Source organism: Lynx rufus, unplaced genomic scaffold (genome assembly GCF_022079265.1).
Source record: "Lynx rufus isolate CCGP_SWC_20201006 ecotype Redwood Valley unplaced genomic scaffold, mLynRuf1.p SCAF_34, whole genome shotgun sequence".
Lineage (NCBI taxonomy): Eukaryota > Metazoa > Chordata > Mammalia > Carnivora > Felidae > Lynx > Lynx rufus.
In genome coordinates, this window is record NW_025814850.1 from 1,265,922 (window position 1) to 1,286,295 (window position 20,374).

Genomic DNA, 20,374 nt, shown 5'->3' on the forward strand with positions numbered 1-20,374 from the left:
GCCAAAATATTTCACTCAACCTGGAATATCAAATAAAGGCTTAGGACATTTAACAAACTTGTTAGTTTACAAATGCTGCATTTATTATCAGAGGCAGACCAAAGCCTCGGACAAAGGAATGCCCCACGACATTATCATAACCTGGATCAGAGAACACGGAGCCAAGCAAATTGAACTCAGCACTCAATAATCAATCTCTGGGTAATGACCTCGAGCCCCTGGATCTGAAACCTATGAAAGAGACCATGAACCTAGTCCTGTTGCTCAATAGAAGGTAGGTCTGAAACTGAATCTGTAGGATCATGCCAAATAATATGAGGTTTTAATTTTTTGCAGTTTATTCAAAGGAACCACTTATTTTTTTTTACCCTGAAAAAGATCTTTCATCTGTAGCAGCAGCCAAATTATACTTCAGTTCCCACTGCATCTAGCAGTAACCACAACAGTGGCTAGTACGTGTTGAAGGTTTTCTATGAGTCTGGCACTGTGCTAGGTGCTGATGTATCACCTCATTGAACCAACATGGACTGGTCAGTTCTCAGCAGAAATGGAAAGCATAACCTGTTAATAACTGGGGGGATTTACGTTCAGCTCTATACATAAGCACATCTCCAACCCATTTCTACAGGTGAGGAGGAGCCCCCAGCTTGTCAGAGATGGCTTCTTCGAGGAAACTTACCTTGCAATTTCTCCAATTCAGATCAATTCACACGTTCTAACCTGTTTGTCTATAAACTAGGATTTGAAGGAAGTTTTCCCACTTCTGGGAGACCAGAAGGAGGAGCAAGGCACTATTATTAATCCTCAGAAAAGGTTGAAATTAAACTCCCTCATTTCACAAGAGTTCATAAACTGCTTCCAGCTTATTATTTTAAAGGAAGCAAACAGCCATTCCAGACTCACAAGGAAGGGAGGCCTGGCAAGTTTACTCTCATCTCTAAAGCCTCCCTCTTCACCTGGGCACTCAGAGAGGGGCCTAGTGAAGCCTCCGAAGACAGCCAGCCCTTAGGAGCAGTTCTGTCAGGGGAAGGGAGCCCCAAGGAGGAGCTCTGACCCTACCTCAAACTTCAAGGGGAGCACCCAGACCCTCCCTGAAAAGGCGAGGCTGCCAGTCCTCCTGAGGGACATCCCTAACAGCCTGGCCCAAATGGAGGAAGCAGGCTGGGGGACTGGGGTAGGGTGAGGGGAGGGAAACTGAGCAGAGGCTTGGGAGGGGACAGGCACGGGGCAAGCCAGAGCCTTCTAAAGAAGCCCAGAGGATTCATGGCGGCCAGCCCTGGAAGGTGGCCGAGTTCTCATAAAAAAAGAGAAAGTGATAGAGAAAAGAATACAAAAACCTTTGTCTGAGCATGACTCTTGCCAGTGGTGCCTCTGCCAGAGCCTCTGCAGCAGCTCCCAGAGAAAGCCCTCCAGACAGGGACAGACAGACAGCCCAATGGAGCAGAAGAGCAGCCAGAAGCCAGCCTGCATCAGAGTGGGGGTTTGGAATGTGCTGGCGCTGGGGGGCACCGCACCCACTCTTCAATAATTGGCTGGGAGACCACTGGCCATCCATATGGAAAAGATAAAGTGGATCCCTATCTTACAGCAGGCCTCCAAATAGGTTCCAGATGAACTAAAGACCTACAGAGTGTTTTGTTCGGGGCAAATTATGCTCAGAGACTAAGTTTGTCCTTGCCAATAATTTATTTAACACAGGTTCACTGTAAGAATTACAATTCATAATAATAATATTTCACAAGCCAACAGCATACAGGATGATGTCTCTTAATATGCCAATAAAGAAATAACATGCTCCAAATCAATGATAGATTAATTACATTATTGTTCCAGGTAAAAGGGAGATGGAATAAATAAAGTCCAATATTAGCTGAGGTGTACCTTTCTACAAGTTGGTTCTTGGGAGTGTCAGTCCTTCCAACTAAAAGCTGGGTATCAGCTGCCTGCTTAGGACCCTCACTGCTGGGGCACTTAGCTGGTGGGAGACGGAGCCAGTGTTGGCAGGCAAGGTAGGCTGCTCTGAAGATTATTACTGCAGGGACCGCTACACAGCATGGACCACTGCCTATGAGGAGTAGCCTCACTAAGGCAGAAGCAGATGTCCCTTCTCTTCCTGAGACTGCTGCATGGTTTAACACCACTGCTAACACCAAGGTAGCCTTGCCATGGCAGCCACAGTCCGAGTAAGTGTCTCAAGATCCCCAGAGAGCTATTAGATCATCAAAGAGTAGCCTTGTCCAGACCAAATGCTTTCGAGTTGCTGGTCATTCCTCTTAATTTTTATTTTATTTTATTTTTTATTTTTTATTTTTTTTTTCAATATATGAAGTTTATTGTCAAATTGGTTTCCATAGAACACCCAGTGCTCATCCCAAAAGGTGCCCTCCTCAATACCCATTCCTCTTAATTTTTAAAGTTTAAAAGTATACCACGTGATGGACACCATGGCCGTTACTATGGTGTTGATGATGTAATGGTCCTCATCACTCCAGGTGCTAGAGTTCGATAGGAAAGTTCTAATATCCAACTTCAAAACAATTTCATGAAAACAAGTTCAAACCACAAACAACTTTGTCCAAAACAAGCTTTCAAAACATGGATTTGAAATCATAATAAGTCAGCACACAACACGGGGAACAAGCAAAACTACTATGGGGCTTCTGGAAGAAAACATAAGAGGACAGCTTTATGATACTGGGAAAGGGATGCTATCTTTAACAAGGTATAAAACATGCAAAACAGAAAGGAAAATAAGGATAACTGTCTACATTAAAATCTTCTCTAGGCCAAAAGACACCACATGCAAAGTATAAAGACAAGCCATAGACCAAGAGACAATATTTGCAACCCATACAACCAGGAAAAAAATCTGTGGAGTATCTTATTATGTCCAAAAGAAATAGACCAACAGAAAAATGGGCAAAAGATATGAACAGGCAATTCTCAAGGTACTAACAACAGCAACAACAAATCAGATGAACTTCACTTGTGATCATAACTGGAAATTATAACCATGAGATCCCCCTGGGCATCCACGGGATGGACAAAAATTAAGATCTGACAATCCAAGTGTGGATGCAGGTTTAAGGAAATGAAAGCTCCATCGCTGGTAAGGGTGTACAACCATCTAGGAAAAAACATGTGAAACCTTGTAAAGTTTGTAAACCTTCTAAAGAAGATGCACATGCCAGTGGTAGAGATATTCTCCTTCACGTTCACAAGTGACAAATCCTGTATTCACTCTATGTAACAGGGGATAAATAGAAACAATCTAATCACCCTTGTGTGGAAATAGTATAAACTAGTGTATTCATCCAATGAAACACTATAAAGCAGTTAAAAAGAATGAAATAAATCTACATGCATCAGCATTGCTAAATCACAAAAATATAATGTAGGGTGAAAAAAGCAGGTTACAAAAGTATAGTATATATACTCTAATACCATTTATAGAAAATTTCAAAACAAAAAATATATAATAAAAGTACAGAATCATGCTTGTATGTTTAAAACTTTGTAATTTAAAATAAAACAGAAACCACAATGAGATATCACTTCACACTCATTAAGATGGCTATTATTAAAAACCAAACCAAAACAAAACACAGAACGTAACAAGTGTTGGTGAGGATGTGGAAAAATTGGAACCCCTGTGCATTACAGGTAGGAATGTAAAATAGTGCTGCCACAATAGAAAATGGTACCAGGGTGCCTGGGTGGCTCGGTCGGTTATCATCTGACTCTTGGTTTTGACTCAGGACATGATCTCTGGGTTCATGGGTTTGAGTCCTGCATTGGGCTCTGCGTGGATGGTGAGGAGCCTGGTTGGGATTCTCTCTCCCTCTCTCTCTCTCTCTCTGCCCCTCTCATGCATGCATTCTCTCTCTCTCTTTCTCTCTCAAAATAAATTAAAATACAAAAGAAAGAAAATGGCACAGCAATTCCTCAAAAAATTAAACATAGAATTACCATATGATCCAGCAATTCTGCTTCTGGGTGTATACCCAGAATAATTGAAAGCAGGGACTCAAACTTATTTGTACACACCCATGTTCATGGCATAATTATTCACAACAGCCAACCCCAGCGTCCATCTACAGATGAATAGATAAACGCAAAACGTGGCATAAACATACAACGGAATATTACACATCCTTAAAAAGGAATGAAATTCTGGAACATGTTACAACATGGGAGTAACCTTGAGGACATTATGCAGTGAAATAAGGTAGACACAAAAGGACAAATACTATGCAATTCCATTTATATAAGATACCTGGTCAAAGTCATAGAGACAGGAAGTAGGATGTTGATGGGGATGGAGATGGAGAGTTATTATTTACGGTACAGGGTTCGGTTGGGAAGGTGACGAAGTTCTGGGGATGAATGACAGTGATGGTTGCGCGACGGTGTGAATGTACATTATGCCACAGAACTGTCCGATTAAAGAGGATTAAAATGGTGAATGTTATGTTAGGTATATTTAACTTAAAAATAGAAATTGAAAAAAAGACTGGCTTGAAGCCAGCCCCTCTATCCAGAAGAGCCGCCAAGCCGCTCACCCGTCTGTAGCACGCAGCTGACTCGATACACCTGGACCGCCCCTCCCCGCCCCCACGCTCGGGTCGCTACCCCGCAGCCCCAAAGAGTTTCACGGCGCAGGCGCGGTGCTGGGGTGGGTGGGCAGGAGGGGGCGTGGCCTCACACTGCGCCTGTGCCGAATTCCAGCTGTAACTGTAGTGGGGAAATCATGTCCAGGTTGGGCTCCCCGGCCCGGCGGCAGTGGGGAGGCCCGCACTGCACACGCGCAGACCGAGCACTCGCGTCAAAAGACGAAGAGAACGCGCGCTCCCCACGTCCTGCGAGCCCGGCTGCCAGGCGTTCGTCTCTGCCGTGACTCCCGCCGGGCAGGGCTGGCGCGCCCACGTCTGAAGAGCGATGCCCCGGGAGATCATCACCCTGCAGCTGGGCCAGTGCGGCAACCAGAGTGAGCGAGCGAGCGCCGGGCCCTTCCAGTCTCCGGTTCTGCCCCTTCGGGTCCCACCCAAGTGCTTGGCATCCTCTAGTCCCCCTTTCCCTTCCATGAAACTCCTGCCCTATTGCGCATGATGAACAAGGCCCCGATGGAGAGCCGCGCCTGGGCTGTGACAGCTCCCAGACCAGGTGTCTTGGGCCCAGCCTCTGAGTGTGACAGCCTCTGAGCCTAACCCTGGGCTGCTGAGGCCTTATGACTATCAGACCCAGGCATCTCTCCCCATCCCCCAGTTGGGTTCGAGTTCTGGAAACAGCTGTGCGCTGAGCATGGTATCAGCCCCGAGGGCATCGTGGAGGAGTTCGCCACCGAGGGCACTGACCGCAAGGACGTCTTTTTCTACCAGGTGCTCCCAGCGATTTTGCCAGCGCCCCCCCCCCCACGCGCCCCCCACAGTGGCCCCGGGGGGCCTGAGGGAAGGGCAGTGGCTTGGTACCAGGAAACCCTCTGGGCAAAGGAGTCAGGGCGGCTGGCTTGAGGAGGGAGGACAGGCAGGAGCCAGAGTTGGGAGGATGGAGGACTGGGCCTTAGCTGACTGGACCACCCTGCTGGTCTCCCCTTGACAGGCAGACGATGAGCACTACATCCCCAGGGCCGTGCTGCTGGACCTGGAGCCCCGGGTGATCCACTCCATCCTCAACTCCCCCTATGCCAAGCTCTACAACCCAGAGAACATCTACTTGTCAGAGCATGGAGGAGGGGCTGGCAACAACTGGGCCAGTGGATTCTCGCAGGTATCTGGGTGGCCATCCCAGAAACCCTTGATGTTCCCTCCCTAGGGCAAGGCAGGCTCAGGCAGCCTGGGGATTTGACCAGACCGGATAGACAATAAATAAGAGACAAAGGGATACCCTGACAAGAGGGAGAGCCAGGGAGAGGTGTATGCAAGCTGCAAATCATTTGAAAAGTAGCTTTTTTGGGTTGAGGGCCACAGCTGAGGCTCTGTTTGAGGGTGGCAGTAGTGTCCCAGGGGGTGTTCTTGGTGCTGAAAAGAGGTACTCCCCAGAATCTTCATCCTTACCCTCACATCCGTGTCTCTCTATACAGGGTGAGAAAATCCATGAAGACATTTTTGATATCATAGACCGAGAAGCAGATGGAAGTGACAGCTTAGAGGTGAGGTTCAGCCCCACTGAAGGAAAAGAAAAGGCTGATAAGTGCTGGGGAAAGGTCGGGAGGTAGCACGAACAGGTGGTGTGATGGGGGCAATTCTATTTAAAACTAATTTTTGGAGCATCATATGTGAGATATTAAGGTAAATAAGGTACAAAGGCTCCTGGGTTGCTCAGTCGACTGACTTGATATCTGCTCAGGTTATGATCTCATGGTTCGTGAGATTGAGCCCCAAGTCAGGCTCTGCACTAACAGCTCAGAGCCTGCTTGGGATTCTCTCTCTCCCTCTCTCTCTCTCTCTCTCTCTGCCCTTCCTCTACTTGCTATCTCTCAAAATAAGTAAATTAAAAAAAATTTTAAAAAGAAAGGTACAGGGGCACCTGGGTGGCTCAGTCATTGAGTGTCCTACTTCAGCTCAGGTCATGATCTCATGGTTCACGTGTTTGAAACCTATGTCAGGCTCTGTGCTGACAGCTCAGAGCCAGGAGCCTGCTTCAGATCTCCCTCTCTCTCTGCCTCTCTCTCTCTCAAAAATAGATATTTTAAAACAAATTTTTTAAAGAAAGGTACAGTACTTGTCCTCAAGGAGATCCTAATGTGGATGGCATCAGCTCCTTAGGCATGAGTCTTCCTTCCCAAGGAGCCTCAGCCTGGATGGACACAGAAGCAGCCTTGAGACAGGAGTGTGTTGGGAGTGGGGAATGAGACAAGCCTAAAGCCTCTTCCCCAGATCCCTGGAGACTGCCTCTCCCCATGCAGGGCTTTGTGCTGTGTCATTCCATTGCTGGGGGGACCGGTTCTGGCCTGGGTTCCTACCTTCTGGAACGACTGAATGACAGGTAACCCTGTGTTTGGGGAGAGGGCATTAGCCCTGGTTCCCTGCATAAGGTCTTTCCTTTTTGTCACTTTCTTCTCTTGGACTGAACGGCTTGGCACTATTGCTTTGAGTCACTGGTAGAAATAGAGCCTGGCCATCCAGGGAACATCTAGGAAACAGTAACTGCCAGGAGGGAGTTTGCCTAGGGAGAGGAGGGACCTACAGGGTTTGGTGGGTTTGATGCTTTAGGTTTATCCTTTTTGGCTCCTGGGCTCTAAACACTCAGTTCTGCCCTCACCCGCCTTTTGTACAAGAGCTTGGTGGCACTTGGAAAGGAATGACCCTATTATCTCTAGAGAAGACCAAGGTGGGCAGTGATGGGAATCCTTCCAGTTCACCGTCACCTACCCCTTTCCCTCTTCTTCACCCCCAGGTATCCCAAGAAGCTGGTGCAGACGTACTCAGTGTTTCCCAACCAGGACGAGATGAGCGATGTGGTGGTCCAGCCCTACAACTCCCTGCTCACGCTCAAGAGGCTCACCCAGAACGCAGACTGTGTGGTGAGTGCCAGAGAAAGGAGTGGGGGGTGGGGTGGGGGTGCTTTGCTCCACCTCCTCAAACCAGTGGGACATGTACACCCTGCCCTTCCCAAGCCCCTGCCCAGAGAACAGAGGACCAAATAAAGCCATACCTGGTGGCCCAAATTATGAAATAAGGACTTGACCCCAAGTTGCTCTCAACAAAGTGAATACCCCTGACATGTGTCCCCATTTAGCCTATTTAATGCCTACTCATGCTTAAATTCTCAGCCCAAGGGGCACTTTCATAGTAAAACCTTCTCTGACCACGCATTCAAGGTCAAATTCCTTTGTGCATATTTCAGGCTGTAACTGTACTTTTCTGTAGACCTGGTGAAGGGGACAGACCATGCCTGTTTTACCCTCCATGGTGTCTCTAGAACCAGGCACAGTGGATGGCACATGGAGACAATTTGTTTACAGGATGGTAGAAAAGTATCTTGTGATGCCCCAGGGACAGTATTTTCCTTTTTAAGTTAACACACTTCCTGGTTTTTAGAATTTAGAGGGGGTAAAGCTAATAACTTATCTCTCTGCCCCCTTTCTCCTCAAAAAGGTGCCGTGACCCTCTTCTGTCCCCCCAGGTGGTACTGGACAACACAGCCCTGAACCGGATCGCCACAGACCGCCTGCACATCCAGAACCCATCCTTCTCCCAGATCAACCAGCTGGTGAGCCCCTGCTCCCGGACTGGAAACCCTCCTTACTGGAGTGCCATCTGGGGAAGGGAGGCCCCGCCCCAGGCCAAGGCCCATGACCCGGCACCCCCGTCCCCAGGTGTCCACCATCATGTCAGCCAGCACCACCACCCTGCGCTACCCTGGCTACATGAACAACGACCTCATCGGCCTCATCGCCTCGCTCATCCCCACTCCTCGACTCCACTTCCTCATGACCGGCTACACCCCGCTCACCACGGACCAGTCGGTAGGAGCAGACCCAGCAGGCCCTGCCCTAGCCTTTCTGTCCCCCTGCTGCGCCCTCCAGGAGCCGCTCTTTGTAGCCCCAGAGGCTCTGTGCTCAGGGACAGGCACAGACCGTCCAGCTCCGTGCTGACTTGTTCTCCTCTTCCCTACACCCCTGGCTCCCTGTAGGGCCCGGGCTATGTGGGGTCTGCTGATGCTCCCGCACAGGGGCATGACCTTGCTGAGCTGAGGAGGGCTAAGATTCCTGGTCCTGCAGCCAAGGCTCAGTGTACACCTGAATCTCAAGATGCCTCCCAGAGAGACCATCCTAGCCTGAGTCTGATGGGGGTCAGCCATTGGACCGTGCCCTGAGTGCTGGCCTGGTCCCCGTGGCCCGCTCTTCCCTCAGGTGGCCAGCGTGAGGAAGACCACAGTCCTGGATGTCATGAGGCGGCTGCTGCAGCCCAAGAACGTGATGGTGTCCACGGGCCGGGATCGCCAGACCAACCATTGCTACATCGCCATCCTCAACATCATCCAGGGGGAGGTGGACCCCACCCAGGTAGGTGAGGCCCCTTCGTGCCACCCCCGGAACCCACAGGGGTAGAGGAGAGGCTACCACCACCACTGTTGTGTCCACCCCTCCCCGCTAGGTCCACAAGAGTCTGCAGAGGATCCGGGAGCGGAAGTTGGCCAACTTCATCCCCTGGGGCCCTGCCAGCATCCAGGTGGCCCTGTCAAGGAAGTCTCCCTACCTGCCTTCGGCCCACCGGGTCAGTGGGCTCATGATGGCCAACCACACCAGCATCTCCTCGGTGAGCCTAATCTCCTGGCCTTCTTTGGCCATTCAGTTCCAGTAGACACCCTTATCATTCTCTCCCATTCCATTCCAGCCCCTTATCATGCACTGGTTCCCATCCTGGAGATTTCTATCTCTTTCAGCTCTTTGAAAGTTCCTGCCAGCAGTATGACAAGCTGCGGAAGCGGGAGGCCTTCCTGGAGCAGTTCCGCAAGGAGGACATCTTCAAGGAGAACTTTGATGAGCTGGACACGTCCAGGGAGGTTGTGCAGGAACTCATCGACGAGTACCATGCAGCCACACGGCCAGACTACATCTCCTGGGGCGCCCAGGAGCAGTGACTTCCTCCCCACCACTTCCCCTGGACAGTATGCATAGTCCCCATTGTGCCTGGTCCCTGTGACCCAGATTCTTGTCACCAAAAACCTTTCTAGGTTTATCTCCAGCCCAGGAGCTGGTCCTACTTCCACCCTTCTCTGACCTGACCCTTGATATTGCTCATTTAGCTTGAATAAAGCAATAAAGCTTTGTCGTGAATACAGTCAGAGCTTGGTTGTGGATATACTCAGGGCTTGGTCTGTGAATATGGGGGATGACCCATGCTCCCTCCCAGTTCCCAGGTATGTGGCCTTTATCTTAGTCCACTTAGTCCAGGTCTTAGTGTGGTCACTATTTCCACTGGCATACCTTGTCTAGAACCAGGCTGCTTTACTAGAGTCAGCCCTACTCTCAAGATTACAGAGGTTTACTGAGGTCTGCTATGTCCTCAGTGCCTACGCTCCTGCCCCAGGGTGGATCAATATTGCCCCAGCCTCTTACGCTAGCGAAGAGGCTGTGGGGGCTAGAGAAGGAGGGCCTGCAGCATTCTGAGCAGGTCAGGAAAGCCAGAACTCTAGATTCCCAGTGCCCAAGGCTATCAGATCCTCAGGAACGAGACCTGATTCAAACTAACTTGATAAAGCAGGAACTGAAGTCGGGAGTAGGACTGAGCCCATCCCGATAAGGTATTATCTGTGCCAGAGAAGTTCTTGGGTCTGATCCTGCCCCAGGCTTCTCTCCATTCCAGGCGCAAAGCAGTAGGCACACAAAAGATGGACCCAACTAGGGCCCAGAAGCTGGACACCAGGGTAGGAACTGGGTAGTGCCAGTCCTGATGACTCACTGCCTTCCGGCCTTAGAGACGCCAGGAGGCCACCCCTATGCCACTCAATGGAGAAGCAAGGGTGAGTAATTGCCAGCCTCCAAAACTGCCCTCTTGCCTGCCCCACCCACCACCCTGTGGCAGCATGCTGGCGAAGAGGAGGTTAAATCCAGAAGGTCAAGGAGGGTGGAGCCCTGTGGTGTCCAGACTCCCTTCAGTGCTGGTAAAAGCCCACAGTGTGGGCGTCCCCAGAGGTGGAGCTCTGAGCTCTGGGGACTCTAACTTGTCCCACTGACAACACTCCCACAGGAAGGGTTTGTGTAAATAAGGATTTTTTTTTTTCTTTTTGCTTCTCTTCTACAAATAAATTAAGAAACAAACTAGAAAATTGTCTGCACCCATTGCAGCCCTTGGGTGTGGTGTGTGCCCTGTCCCTGCAGGGCCAAAAGGGTCCACGGTTCCCTCAAATCTCAGAACAGTCCAGGTCCAGGCTGGAGGCAGAAGGGAGGTCGTGACCTCTTGGCAGGCTCAGTCCTGCAGCTGCCCCAAACAGCCAGACTGTCCCTGGGGCTCGTCCAGGCCCGGGTGCTGGCTGGGAGGGGAGGTGTCTGGCAGGTCTTGGCATGGAGGAGAAGGGCTGCGGCAGGGCCTCTCGGGGGAGGGACTGGGCAAATAGGCATTCACCAGCTGCATGATCTCTTCCACCTAAGAGAAGGCAGAGGTCAGAGTGCAGTAGGGGCCACTGGGTTCTCCTTTGTCTCATCCTCCACCCGGGCTCCTTACCAGGGCCTTAGTAGAGCTGCCCCCTACGACCTTTCCTTCCTCATCACCGCTCTCTCCCTCACTCACTATGTGCCAGTCACACTGGTGTCTTTCTGCTTCTCAAAGATGCTAAGGGGATTGTCATCTCAAGGCCTTTACACTTGGAATATCTTCTACCTGGAATGCTGTTCCCCTAGATCTTCCTGTGGCTAGCTTAAAGGTCACTTTGAGTATCCTTTCCTGACTGTCCTACCTAATGCTATGACCCCCCTCCAGTCACTTCCTGTCACACTACACTTCCCTTGGTAGCGTTTATCACTTTCTTATATGGTTTTTGATTCCTTGTTCAGTGTCTGACACTCCTGCTCTAATTAATGTCAGCTCCTTGAGCCTCTCTTTGATCACAGGTGGATCCCCAGTGCCTAGAACTGTACCTGCCCCATGCTCAGTGTTTAATAAAATGTTTCTTGACATCCTTTCCGTTCCTTCCACCTTCCACACCCTCTTTCTACTCACCTGGGGACTCTGCAGGAGGAGCTGGCTCTCTCCCACCCTCAGTGCCAGGGTGTGGGGGCCCATCAGTTGGCAGGCGGCCACATGGCCATAGCTGACACAGTGGATGGGCTCTGTCTCACCTGGCCGGGAGAGGGACATGGCCTTGGCTCCCAAGCCCAGGCATAGCTTCTGTGGAGTGCCCCCACCAGGCTCCTATGGACAGACAGGCAGAGTCAGGGTGGAAGGAGGGAACCCTGCAGCATTATTTTTGGTGGGGGGAGATGGCTGTGAGCAGGGAGTTTCCCAGTCCCCTCTATGATCCACATCGCATGGAGGGGCTTAAGGCTCTGGAGAGGTGAGAACCCAAGGGCCAGGGAGTGACTCCTGGGATTTGGGAGGGGCAGCTGTGCTGGGTGTCAGGAGTGACTTGACCCACAGTGGGGCTTGTGGCTCTGGGGCAAAGGTGTAGGGCTTGGGCCGCCAGAGTCCCCTCTCCCTTCTCCCCCTCACCGTGCTCAGCTCCAGAACGTCATACCGAGCAGCGCCGAACCCTGGACACTGCGCCGCCAGAGCCAGGTAGGCAGCCATGGCCTCAGCTCGGCCCATGCCCCGGAGCCGCTTCCAGCCGCCCAGCACAGCGGCCGCCGTGCCGGCGCCACCTCCTCCCTCGCGGGCCACGCTTCCCGCCGTGCTGCCGGCCCCGCCGCCGCGCCGGGTCCTCTCCGCCCGCCTCTTGGCCAGGCCCGGACTCCAGATTGCCCCGGCCAGCAGGGCGGCGGAGGGAGGAGGCCTGGGGACTGGGCGGGGAGGGTCTTCACGTGGCGGGGCGGGGGGCGGCAGCAGGCGGTCCAGGGGAGGCAGGGGCTCCCTGGGGGAGAAGTCTCGGTGCAGGCTCTGCAGACGCAGCGCCGCCAGGGCGCGCAGCGTGTCTTCGGGCGGGGGCGGCCGGCCGCGGAGCAGCAGAGCGTGAGCCTAAGAGGAGGCAGTGGGTGTCAACGTGGGAGCGGCGGCGAAGACACCTCGGGGTGCATAATCCGAGGTCTGGGTTCAAGTAAAGCCTCCCGCGAGGTTGCCATAACTATGAAATGAGACGGCCCAGAAAGGGAGGGGTTCAGGCTCGCGAGTATTTGGGGGGGTGGGGGCGTGAACGCTGGAGATCCTCACCTGCTCAAAGAGGAAAGGCAGTTCGTGACCGTCTGGGGACAGCCCCTCAGGGTGCAGAGGCCCGTGAAGACGCAGGCATAGTCTCCAACCAGAGTCCGTCGAATCATCCAGCCCGGCTTCCTCCGCTGCCAAACTAAAGAAGAGATAAGGACTCGGTGCGAGGCAGAAGCGAGACTCCCCTAGGCTCTGGCCGGAGGCGGGACCAAACGGGGGGGGGGCGGAGCCAGAAGTTTGGGACGCCTTGAAGCCAAACAGCAAACTGCCCGAGGGCAGGCTCCATGTGTGAACCAGCAAACGTTACCGTGCAGGGCAAATGGCCAGGGCTTCATAAAAGTTTGCTCAGGAATTGACCAGAGCTGAGAGGCTGATGGGTTAACGGAGAGCGGGGCTGGGGCTGGACATTTACTTCTCAAACCTGGTGAGCACGTCGGCCACGAGAGTGCTCCCAGCCAGGGCTCGCTCCTGGGCCCCTCGCTGCTCATACAGCGCGAATGCGTTCCGGCTACGGGCCAAGCCCAGCCGTCCCACGAGCTCTCGAGCAACCTGGATGGGAGAAGGCATGAGGGGAAGGTCAGACCGCGCAGGGGTCTTGCCATCTGGAGGGTTCTTTCAGCTTTCTCAGTCCCTCCATACACATCCCTGACTCAAATGATGAATCTCAGGCTTGGGCAAACCTAGGGCCCGGGAACCAGGAGAGCCAGGCATGGGAAGCCGGGGTCGGGGGGAAGGGTTGTGGTTTCAGGGGTCTTTTCTGGCCTTACCTCCCCCGCTGTGGTGTGAGAGTCTATGGCCACAGGGCAGGCACCAGCCCCCGGACAGTGCACGGTGCACAACAGCTCCTGTCGTCGGCTCAACGCTGAAATCTCTGCCAGAGAAGGCACCAGCTCTCGGCCGCGCGTCCGGCCCAGCGCTTTCCGGATGAAGCGCGCATATTCCGCCAGTTCTGTGTCCGGGAGCGCCTGCTCGGTCCTGGGGTAGGGAAAACCCGAGGATCAGTGCTCGGAGAGCTTACCTTCTCCCCCTTCCTTTCGCCCTCTTATTTTATCGTTTCTTTCGTCTAATCAGTTCCCTTCCTTCCAACTCTAAGTTCCTTGAAGGCAGCGACCCCTCTCTCTTCTGGATCTACCCTTGGCGCACCACGTGGATCTGAATTATTTTCTAAGGCCCTGACAGCTTGCTCCTTACTGCCCCCTCCCACTTCCCAAAGTCTCCACGATCGTCCTTCGGGTTGGAATCCAAAATCCAGCCTCATTCCGCTTTGCAACTGGCTGCCTCAGCCCCGAGGAAAAGCAGCCTTTAGTAATTCCTCTGCCCAAAGGGGGCGCCTTTTCTAATTCCTCCCACCGAAAGTGGGATCAGATCTTTAATTCCCACAGAGACGGTGTACATATTAGCAGCGGTCAAGTCTCTTCCCTTCGCTGGGCCTAAATTCTCCCTCCACCAAACAATTTGGCAAGGCCTGTCATTCTCTCCCAGCCCTGTCAGCTCCCTTGCCTTGGCCTTACCCCACCCCTCCCCTCTCACCTTTCCAGATGCCCCAGGAGGTGCCCCCTCACAGCTCCCCCAGGCCGGAAGGTGCAGCTCATGCAGGTGAGGAGCTGCCAGTACCGAAGGGCTGCGGGGTCTTGGGTAGCTGGGGGCCCAGGGGGGCCTGCGGGGCCCGAGGTCTGCTTAGCCAGCTGCAGGAAGAGCTCGTCGCGGAGCGCAGGCAGGTCCCGGCAGGTTTGGAGCACACCCTGCATCAGGGGCCCGGGGCGCCGCGCCCCCTCCAGCGCCTGCAGCGCCAGGAACAGCCGCACCGCCTCCTCGCGCAAGGGTGCGTAGCCCGGACCTGTGGGAGGGTGGGGGTGGAGGGACGGTTTGGAGAGGGGACACAGAGCTGGGCCCTGGAAGGAAGGCATGAACCAGGGAAAGGTCAGAGGGAATATAAGGGGACAGGGGATGGCAAGGAGGGGAGAGTTCGAACGACAGGAAGAGTGAAGGGAAAGCAATGGTCCCCACAGAGCCAAGCTCTCAACCCCTACCTCCCAGGCATCTCCACCTCGGGATCCACTGAGGCTGCTCTCTGAGTTTGTGAGCTACAGGGGTTGACTAAAAGAAATAGGCTCGGGGCGCCTGGGTGGCGCAGTCGGTTAAGCGTCTGACTTCAGCCAGGTCACGATCTCGCGGTCCGTGAGTTCGAGCCCCGCGTCGGGCTCTGGGCTGATGGCTCAGAGCCTGGAGCCTGTTTCCGACTCTGTGTCTCCCTCTCTCTCTGCCCCTCCCCCGTTCATGCTCTGTCTCTCTCTGTCCCAAAAATAAATAAACGTTGAAAAAAAAATTAAAAAAAAAAAAAAAAGAAATAGGCTCAAACCCCAGATTCTGCAGTTGGGCACTAAGAGCCATCACCATGAACTAGAAAACAGGCTGGACTGGGAGTCCTGAAACAAGGGTTTGTCTCCCAGCCCTCCTTAATCTTCTAGCTTTAGGACCTGACTAGTCACTATTCCTTTTGGGGAAGAGGTGTAGCTGAATGAGGCCAGCACATAGTCCCAAAGTTCTGGCCTGTCCAGCAGTTGTAAAGGCGGTATGACATGGTCTTAAGAGTATACTGAAAAATAGGACAGAGAGTGTAAAAACTCATGAAGGAATATCAGTAGGCAGAATGAGACCCACAGGGAAGGTGGTCAAAGGGAGCCTCTTTTCCTGTGCTGGCTTCCCTCTCCTCCACCCTGGGTATCAGTTTGGTCAGCTTCTATTTTCACCTTCATCCTTTGAAAAGTGAGGGGCTAGGTTTGCTTTGGACTTCTAAGTCCCTGTCAAGTGAGGCATTCAGATTCCCCATCCAAGGGACTTGGGCCATGGCACCACTCACCTGGGGCGCTGACACCGTAGGGCAGGGGCAGGAGTGGAGCGTACAAGGCCCCACTGGTGTGCCTCAGAATTGGGTTCCGTCGGTAAATAAGGGCCACAGCTTCCGGATCCCCGCAACTCTCCTAGAAGTTAAGGAGTCACAGGGATGGGAAAGGGGGCTCTCCATGAACTCAGACAGCTTCTGGATTCACCACCCTCCTCTTTCTCGACGAAGTCCCTTCTTTCACACCTGAATGTCCCTAAGCAGCAGCTGGGTAGGGGTCTCCAGTGGTGCCTTGGAGGCGATCACTTCTCGCAACGCCACCCCCCAGCGCTCTGCCTCAGCCTGGCGCGGGGAGCAGAGCCGGATGCTGTGCTTCCGGCCAGACACGGTCACTGACCACAGACCTGGGGAAAAAGAGCCCGCGGAGGGCAATTAGGGCCGGCGGGGCTGCTGCCCAGGGAGGTACAAGAGTCCCCACAAAGTCTCACCGGTCTCTTTGGGTCGGCGCTCCGGGCCGGTCACCGAGCACAAGCTGGTGAGCACGAGGCTCCCGAGGCGCCGCGCCCCCTTCCCGCTGCTGCTGAACTGATCCAGGGAGTCCCTGGTGAGCACGAACCAGGCCCGGCGCGGGGGCAACCAGGGCCGCGCCCCTCCTCCGCGGGGCTCTCGGTACAGCCAACCTGGAGGGCAGAAGAGGGAAGGAAAGGAGGTGAGTAGGAGAAGACACTATCCCCTGGAGGGTTGGGATTGGGGCTTCCAGAGTGCATGAGGTGGGTCCCCACCTTTCACCACGACGTCCGGGTCCTCCTCCGGCGGCCCCTTCTCTGGGATGAGACTTCGCGTCTCCTCCCAGCTCTGCAGCCTGGGCCAGAGGGGAGGGAGGGTTGGGCGAGGCTGTCGGTCCTGCACCCCGCCTCCAGGGGGCTCCTCAGTCGGGGCTCCCCAGACTGCAAGCGCCGGGACACCCCTCCCCCACGCTGTGGGAACCGCTGGGCCGTTCTGACCTCGCACCAGAAATAGCCCAGACCCCCCCCCCTTTCTCCCCGCGCCCCCAGTCGGACCGCCCCCCCGGGACCCCGGCCAAACCACAGCGTCCGGCGTAAGGCCTCTCCCTTATTGCACAACTGCGGGAGGGCAGACGGCGAGGATTGGGGTCCCGGGAACGGGCTGGGGTCTCCAGACCACGAGGCTCAGGGCCGAGCTCACCTGTCAGAGGCTGGCCCGCTCCTCACCGGCTGAGTCAGCGTCACGTCCAAGGGGCCCTGGGGAAACAGGCGGGGGCAGCCCTCAGGATCAGAGCCGTCATCGCAGGATGCCGGTGGCTTCTGCCCCCAGGACAGCGCTGCTCAGGGAATTGAGGAATCAAGGCGTAGGGTCATGACTGTGAGGGAGCGAGTAGAAGCTGAAGGTCGCCCCTTCTTCCAGTCTCTACAGAACTGCCCGAGCTAAGAAGCGAAGCCTCCCGCCTTGTCTCCGTTTCCCTTTGAAGACTTAAATCAGGGCGGGATACAGTGGAAAGAACACTGTGCAGGGAGTGGGGAGACCTGGGTTCTAGTAACAGCCGGACCACTAACTCGAATCACTAACTGGCTGTGGAACCTTCACAAGTCGGCAGAGCCTTTGAGCCTTGGCTTCCCCATCTTTGAAAAGAGAGAGGTGGGTGAAGTTTCTTCTTGCTGGAAGTCACCCCCTCCTCCTCATTTTCCCTTCATTGGCTGGCAGGCAGGCAGGTGGTGGGCACAGAAGTGGATGAAGGGAAGAAGGACTTTTTCAGTATAGGGCTTTCTCCAAGAACTACTTTTGCCCTTCCATAGACACCCCTCAGACTCAATGGTAAGCAGACCCTCCCCCTTTGCTGGGGCTCGGGAAGGGCAGGCTGGGAAATGGCACAGGCTCTCCAGGGGAGATGCAGCTCAGGATTTTGCCCTTCTCCCCCTTGTCCTGGAACTTCAACTGTAGACTGGGGTCTGAGAGAGGCCAAAATCCGTCCAGGAGCCAGGTCAGGCAGGAACGGTGCCATCGTCCCTTTGCTCCCACACTGCTAAAGCCAGGAGGGGGAGGTGGAGGAGGCAGGGACACCTGTCCCCAAGCTCAGTGGAGGGGGGTGGAGGTGGAGCATGAGGGAGGCAATGGCGTGGTTCACACTGCCGACCCTGTCCAGGCTGGAAGCTTGGGGACGCCTGGGTCCTGTGCCTTCCTGAGTGACAGATCAACCTATTTTCTGGAGGGTCTAAAACGAGTTCTTAGCCACACCACCACGGGGGCAGGTGCTGACCACTCTCTTAGACCAACTCCCCTAATCGCAGTCCCCTGCTTCCCTCCCTCCACCCCCCTCTATATTTATCCGCCCTCCGCCTCCGCCAGGTGCTGGCGCCGGCCCCAGCGGCGCAGCCCGCCCCACCCGGGCACCGAGCCACCGGGCCTGCTGGGGACCCCTGAGTGGGGGATGGGAGCCTGACCCAGGCCATAGCACACGGGAGTCTGGTTGCCGGTGTGCAGGGGAATCGGGGAGGGGACGTCATGAATTGGAGGTCTTCCAGACCAACGAGCCTCAGTTTCCCCACGGGGAGATTCCACAAAACCGGGGAGCCGTGTCCCTCACCATCCCCTCCGGAATTCCCCAGGAGCCTCACCAGGGAGGGCCGAGAGTTCTGTCTTGAGTGGCAGGGTAATGACGATGGGTCCTCGAAGAGCGGTCGCCCCCAGCTCCCTGTCCGTGGGGTCCCTGCCACGGCCCCCAATCTGAGGATGCCTTCTCCCCCTCTCCCACGTCCCCGCGGCGGGAGCTCCGGCATCTGGCCCCAGCACTCAGCGCTCACAAACTGGGAGCGGAGCGGACCCAGGCGTCCGAGCCGCCCAGCCGGCCTCGCCACATTCCTCGGCGCTGGCGGAGGCGGAAGGAGACGGGATGGGACGCGGGCCCGGCGGGGAAGGGAGAGGCAGGGCCAGGTCGGGCCACGCGTGACGCCTCCCCTGCCTCAGGGCCCCTAGCAGGTGGACAGCGCCCAGCATGAGGCTCGAGGCCCACAGGCACATCCCCAGTAGGACTGTTCCTTGAGCTCCGGGGGGGGGGGCTCCTGGCCCCCAGGCAAAAACCTCTCCCACGTCCCCGGTCCGCCAAGAGCACGCCGTTTGGCTGGAGTCTGGAGCAGGATCAGACGTGACGGCTGGTTTTGGTGAGAGGGATTGAGACAAGGCTCCAAACCCCCCGGGACTTACCCTCCCGCCGCCCGCTGGACTCGGGGTCCGCAGCTCAAAGGTCTCCTCGTCCTCGTCCTCGTCCCCGTCCCCGCTAAGCTCGCCGTCCCCGTAGTCCCGGTGCAGAAGAGTAAAGCCTCGACGGCAGCAGAGGAGCCACCACAATCCCCCGGGGAGAGGCATCCGGGCGAGCAGCCGGGGGATGGGGGCTCGGGCAGCCGGGCCGAGCTGCAGGGGGTCGGAGAAACTGGCGGGGCTCCGACCCGAGCGAGGGAATGATGCAGCGGGAGGAGGGGAAGAGAGAAGGGGACAAGGAGGAGGCAGTGTCAGACGCTGGGGTGCAAGGGGTCTCTTGCTAGCGCCTGCGGGGTCTCGGTGTCTGCGCCCCCAGAGGGGGAGGGGGAAAGCGTCCAGGGCTGGTGGGGGAGCAGTGTCCGGAGCTGGGAAGTAGTGTCCGTTGTAGTGTCCAGCCCTGTGGGGGGCAGTGTCCGGTGCAGTGTCCGAGGTGGGCAGTTGTCCAAGCTCCAGGGAGGGTCGTGTCCGGTAGAGTGTCCGGTGGCCGGGGCCCGGGCCGCGCGCGCTGCGCTCCCTGCAGCCCCGGGACTGGCGCGCTAGGGGCGCGAGCACAGCTCTGGGACCCCGCCTCCCCAACCCCCTCCCCTCCGACGGCCCCCCCCTTTCCCTCTTCTTTCTCTCCTCCCTTCTTTACAGGGCAGGGTGCAGTTTTCGTCACAGCCTCCCCTGACCAATCCCTGTGCCTGGCGCCGGGCGCGGCCACCAATCAGACCACTGAAACCGCGGCGGGTTGCATCATGTGCCCCTGGCTTGGTGACAGCGGGGAGGAGCAGAGGAATAAGGAGGGAGGGGGCAGTGCGATGTTAGCCACGCCCCTGTCTCTGAGGTCGGACTCGGAGTGCTAGTGATGTCACGGAAGCCCGCCTTCATGCCCGTTTTAACTCTTGGCTCACCAACCAAGAGATTAAAAACCCTCTCGAGGAGCTTTATAGAAGGAAGGGCATAGGGCATGAAGGAAGGCCCCGACTGCTGCCCTCTGAAACCCTGTCTCGTCTCAGGGTCCCTGAGAAAGGAACGAGACTTAGCTACCTGCGCCAGGCTCAGCTCTAGACGCAGCTAGCTCTCCGCCCCTGGATGGAGTAGTCCAATTCCTTGATGTGAGTCGCTTTAAAAATTAAGGTGACTCGGGAATTAAGAGACTCGGGAAAGTGAAGACCTAGGTCGGAAACGAAATCTAATTTAGAGCGCACAGCTCACTGAACTCCAGTGGGGAGAGTGACTTAAGATTCAAGGGAATTCTGTGGTCTTCGAAGAGTGGAGGCCTCTTGGGGTGAATAGCCTGGAGTTCTAAGTCGGAAGGGGTTAAGCGAGGCGCTAAATGGCCAGGGCGGGGCAGGGCCGCGAACGGGGCGGGGCCAGGGCGACCGCGGGCGCGCGCGTGCGTTGCTGACTCAGCGGCGATTCCCGCGGTCTCCGGTGGAGGGTTCCAGGTTGGCCCCCAGCGACTGGCTTGTGGGAC

General features: G+C 55.3%; 2 protein-coding genes across 2 annotated transcripts; one reads left to right on the forward strand and one right to left on the reverse strand.

Annotated features, from left to right (window-relative positions):
• The first annotated feature begins 4,938 nt into the window (after positions 1 to 4,938).
• On the forward strand, positions 4,939 to 9,785 carry LOC124522063 (tubulin gamma-2 chain). The gene is made up of 11 exons (XM_047093250.1): positions 4,939 to 4,987; positions 5,266 to 5,378; positions 5,599 to 5,766; positions 6,080 to 6,148; positions 6,905 to 6,984; positions 7,396 to 7,522; positions 8,125 to 8,211; positions 8,318 to 8,467; positions 8,855 to 9,007; positions 9,099 to 9,260; positions 9,388 to 9,785. The coding sequence occupies exons 1-11, from the start codon at positions 4,939 to 4,941 to the stop codon at positions 9,583 to 9,585; spliced, it is 1,356 nt and encodes a 451-aa protein (XP_046949206.1). The 3' UTR covers positions 9,586 to 9,785.
• A 995-nt stretch (positions 9,786 to 10,780) lies between these two features.
• Positions 10,781 to 19,367, reverse strand: PLEKHH3 (pleckstrin homology, MyTH4 and FERM domain containing H3). The gene is made up of 13 exons (XM_047093527.1): positions 18,862 to 19,367; positions 16,849 to 16,904; positions 16,425 to 16,504; positions 16,131 to 16,322; positions 15,889 to 16,046; positions 15,661 to 15,781; positions 14,331 to 14,637; positions 13,568 to 13,775; positions 13,213 to 13,349; positions 12,807 to 12,939; positions 12,153 to 12,614; positions 11,664 to 11,855; positions 10,781 to 11,090 (listed from the first exon to the last, which is right to left on the reverse strand). Exons 1-13 carry the CDS (start codon positions 19,021 to 19,023, stop codon positions 10,914 to 10,916), a joined length of 2,385 nt encoding a protein of 794 aa, XP_046949483.1. The 5' UTR covers positions 19,024 to 19,367; the 3' UTR covers positions 10,781 to 10,913.
• Between the last annotated feature and the right edge of the window lie 1,007 nt (positions 19,368 to 20,374).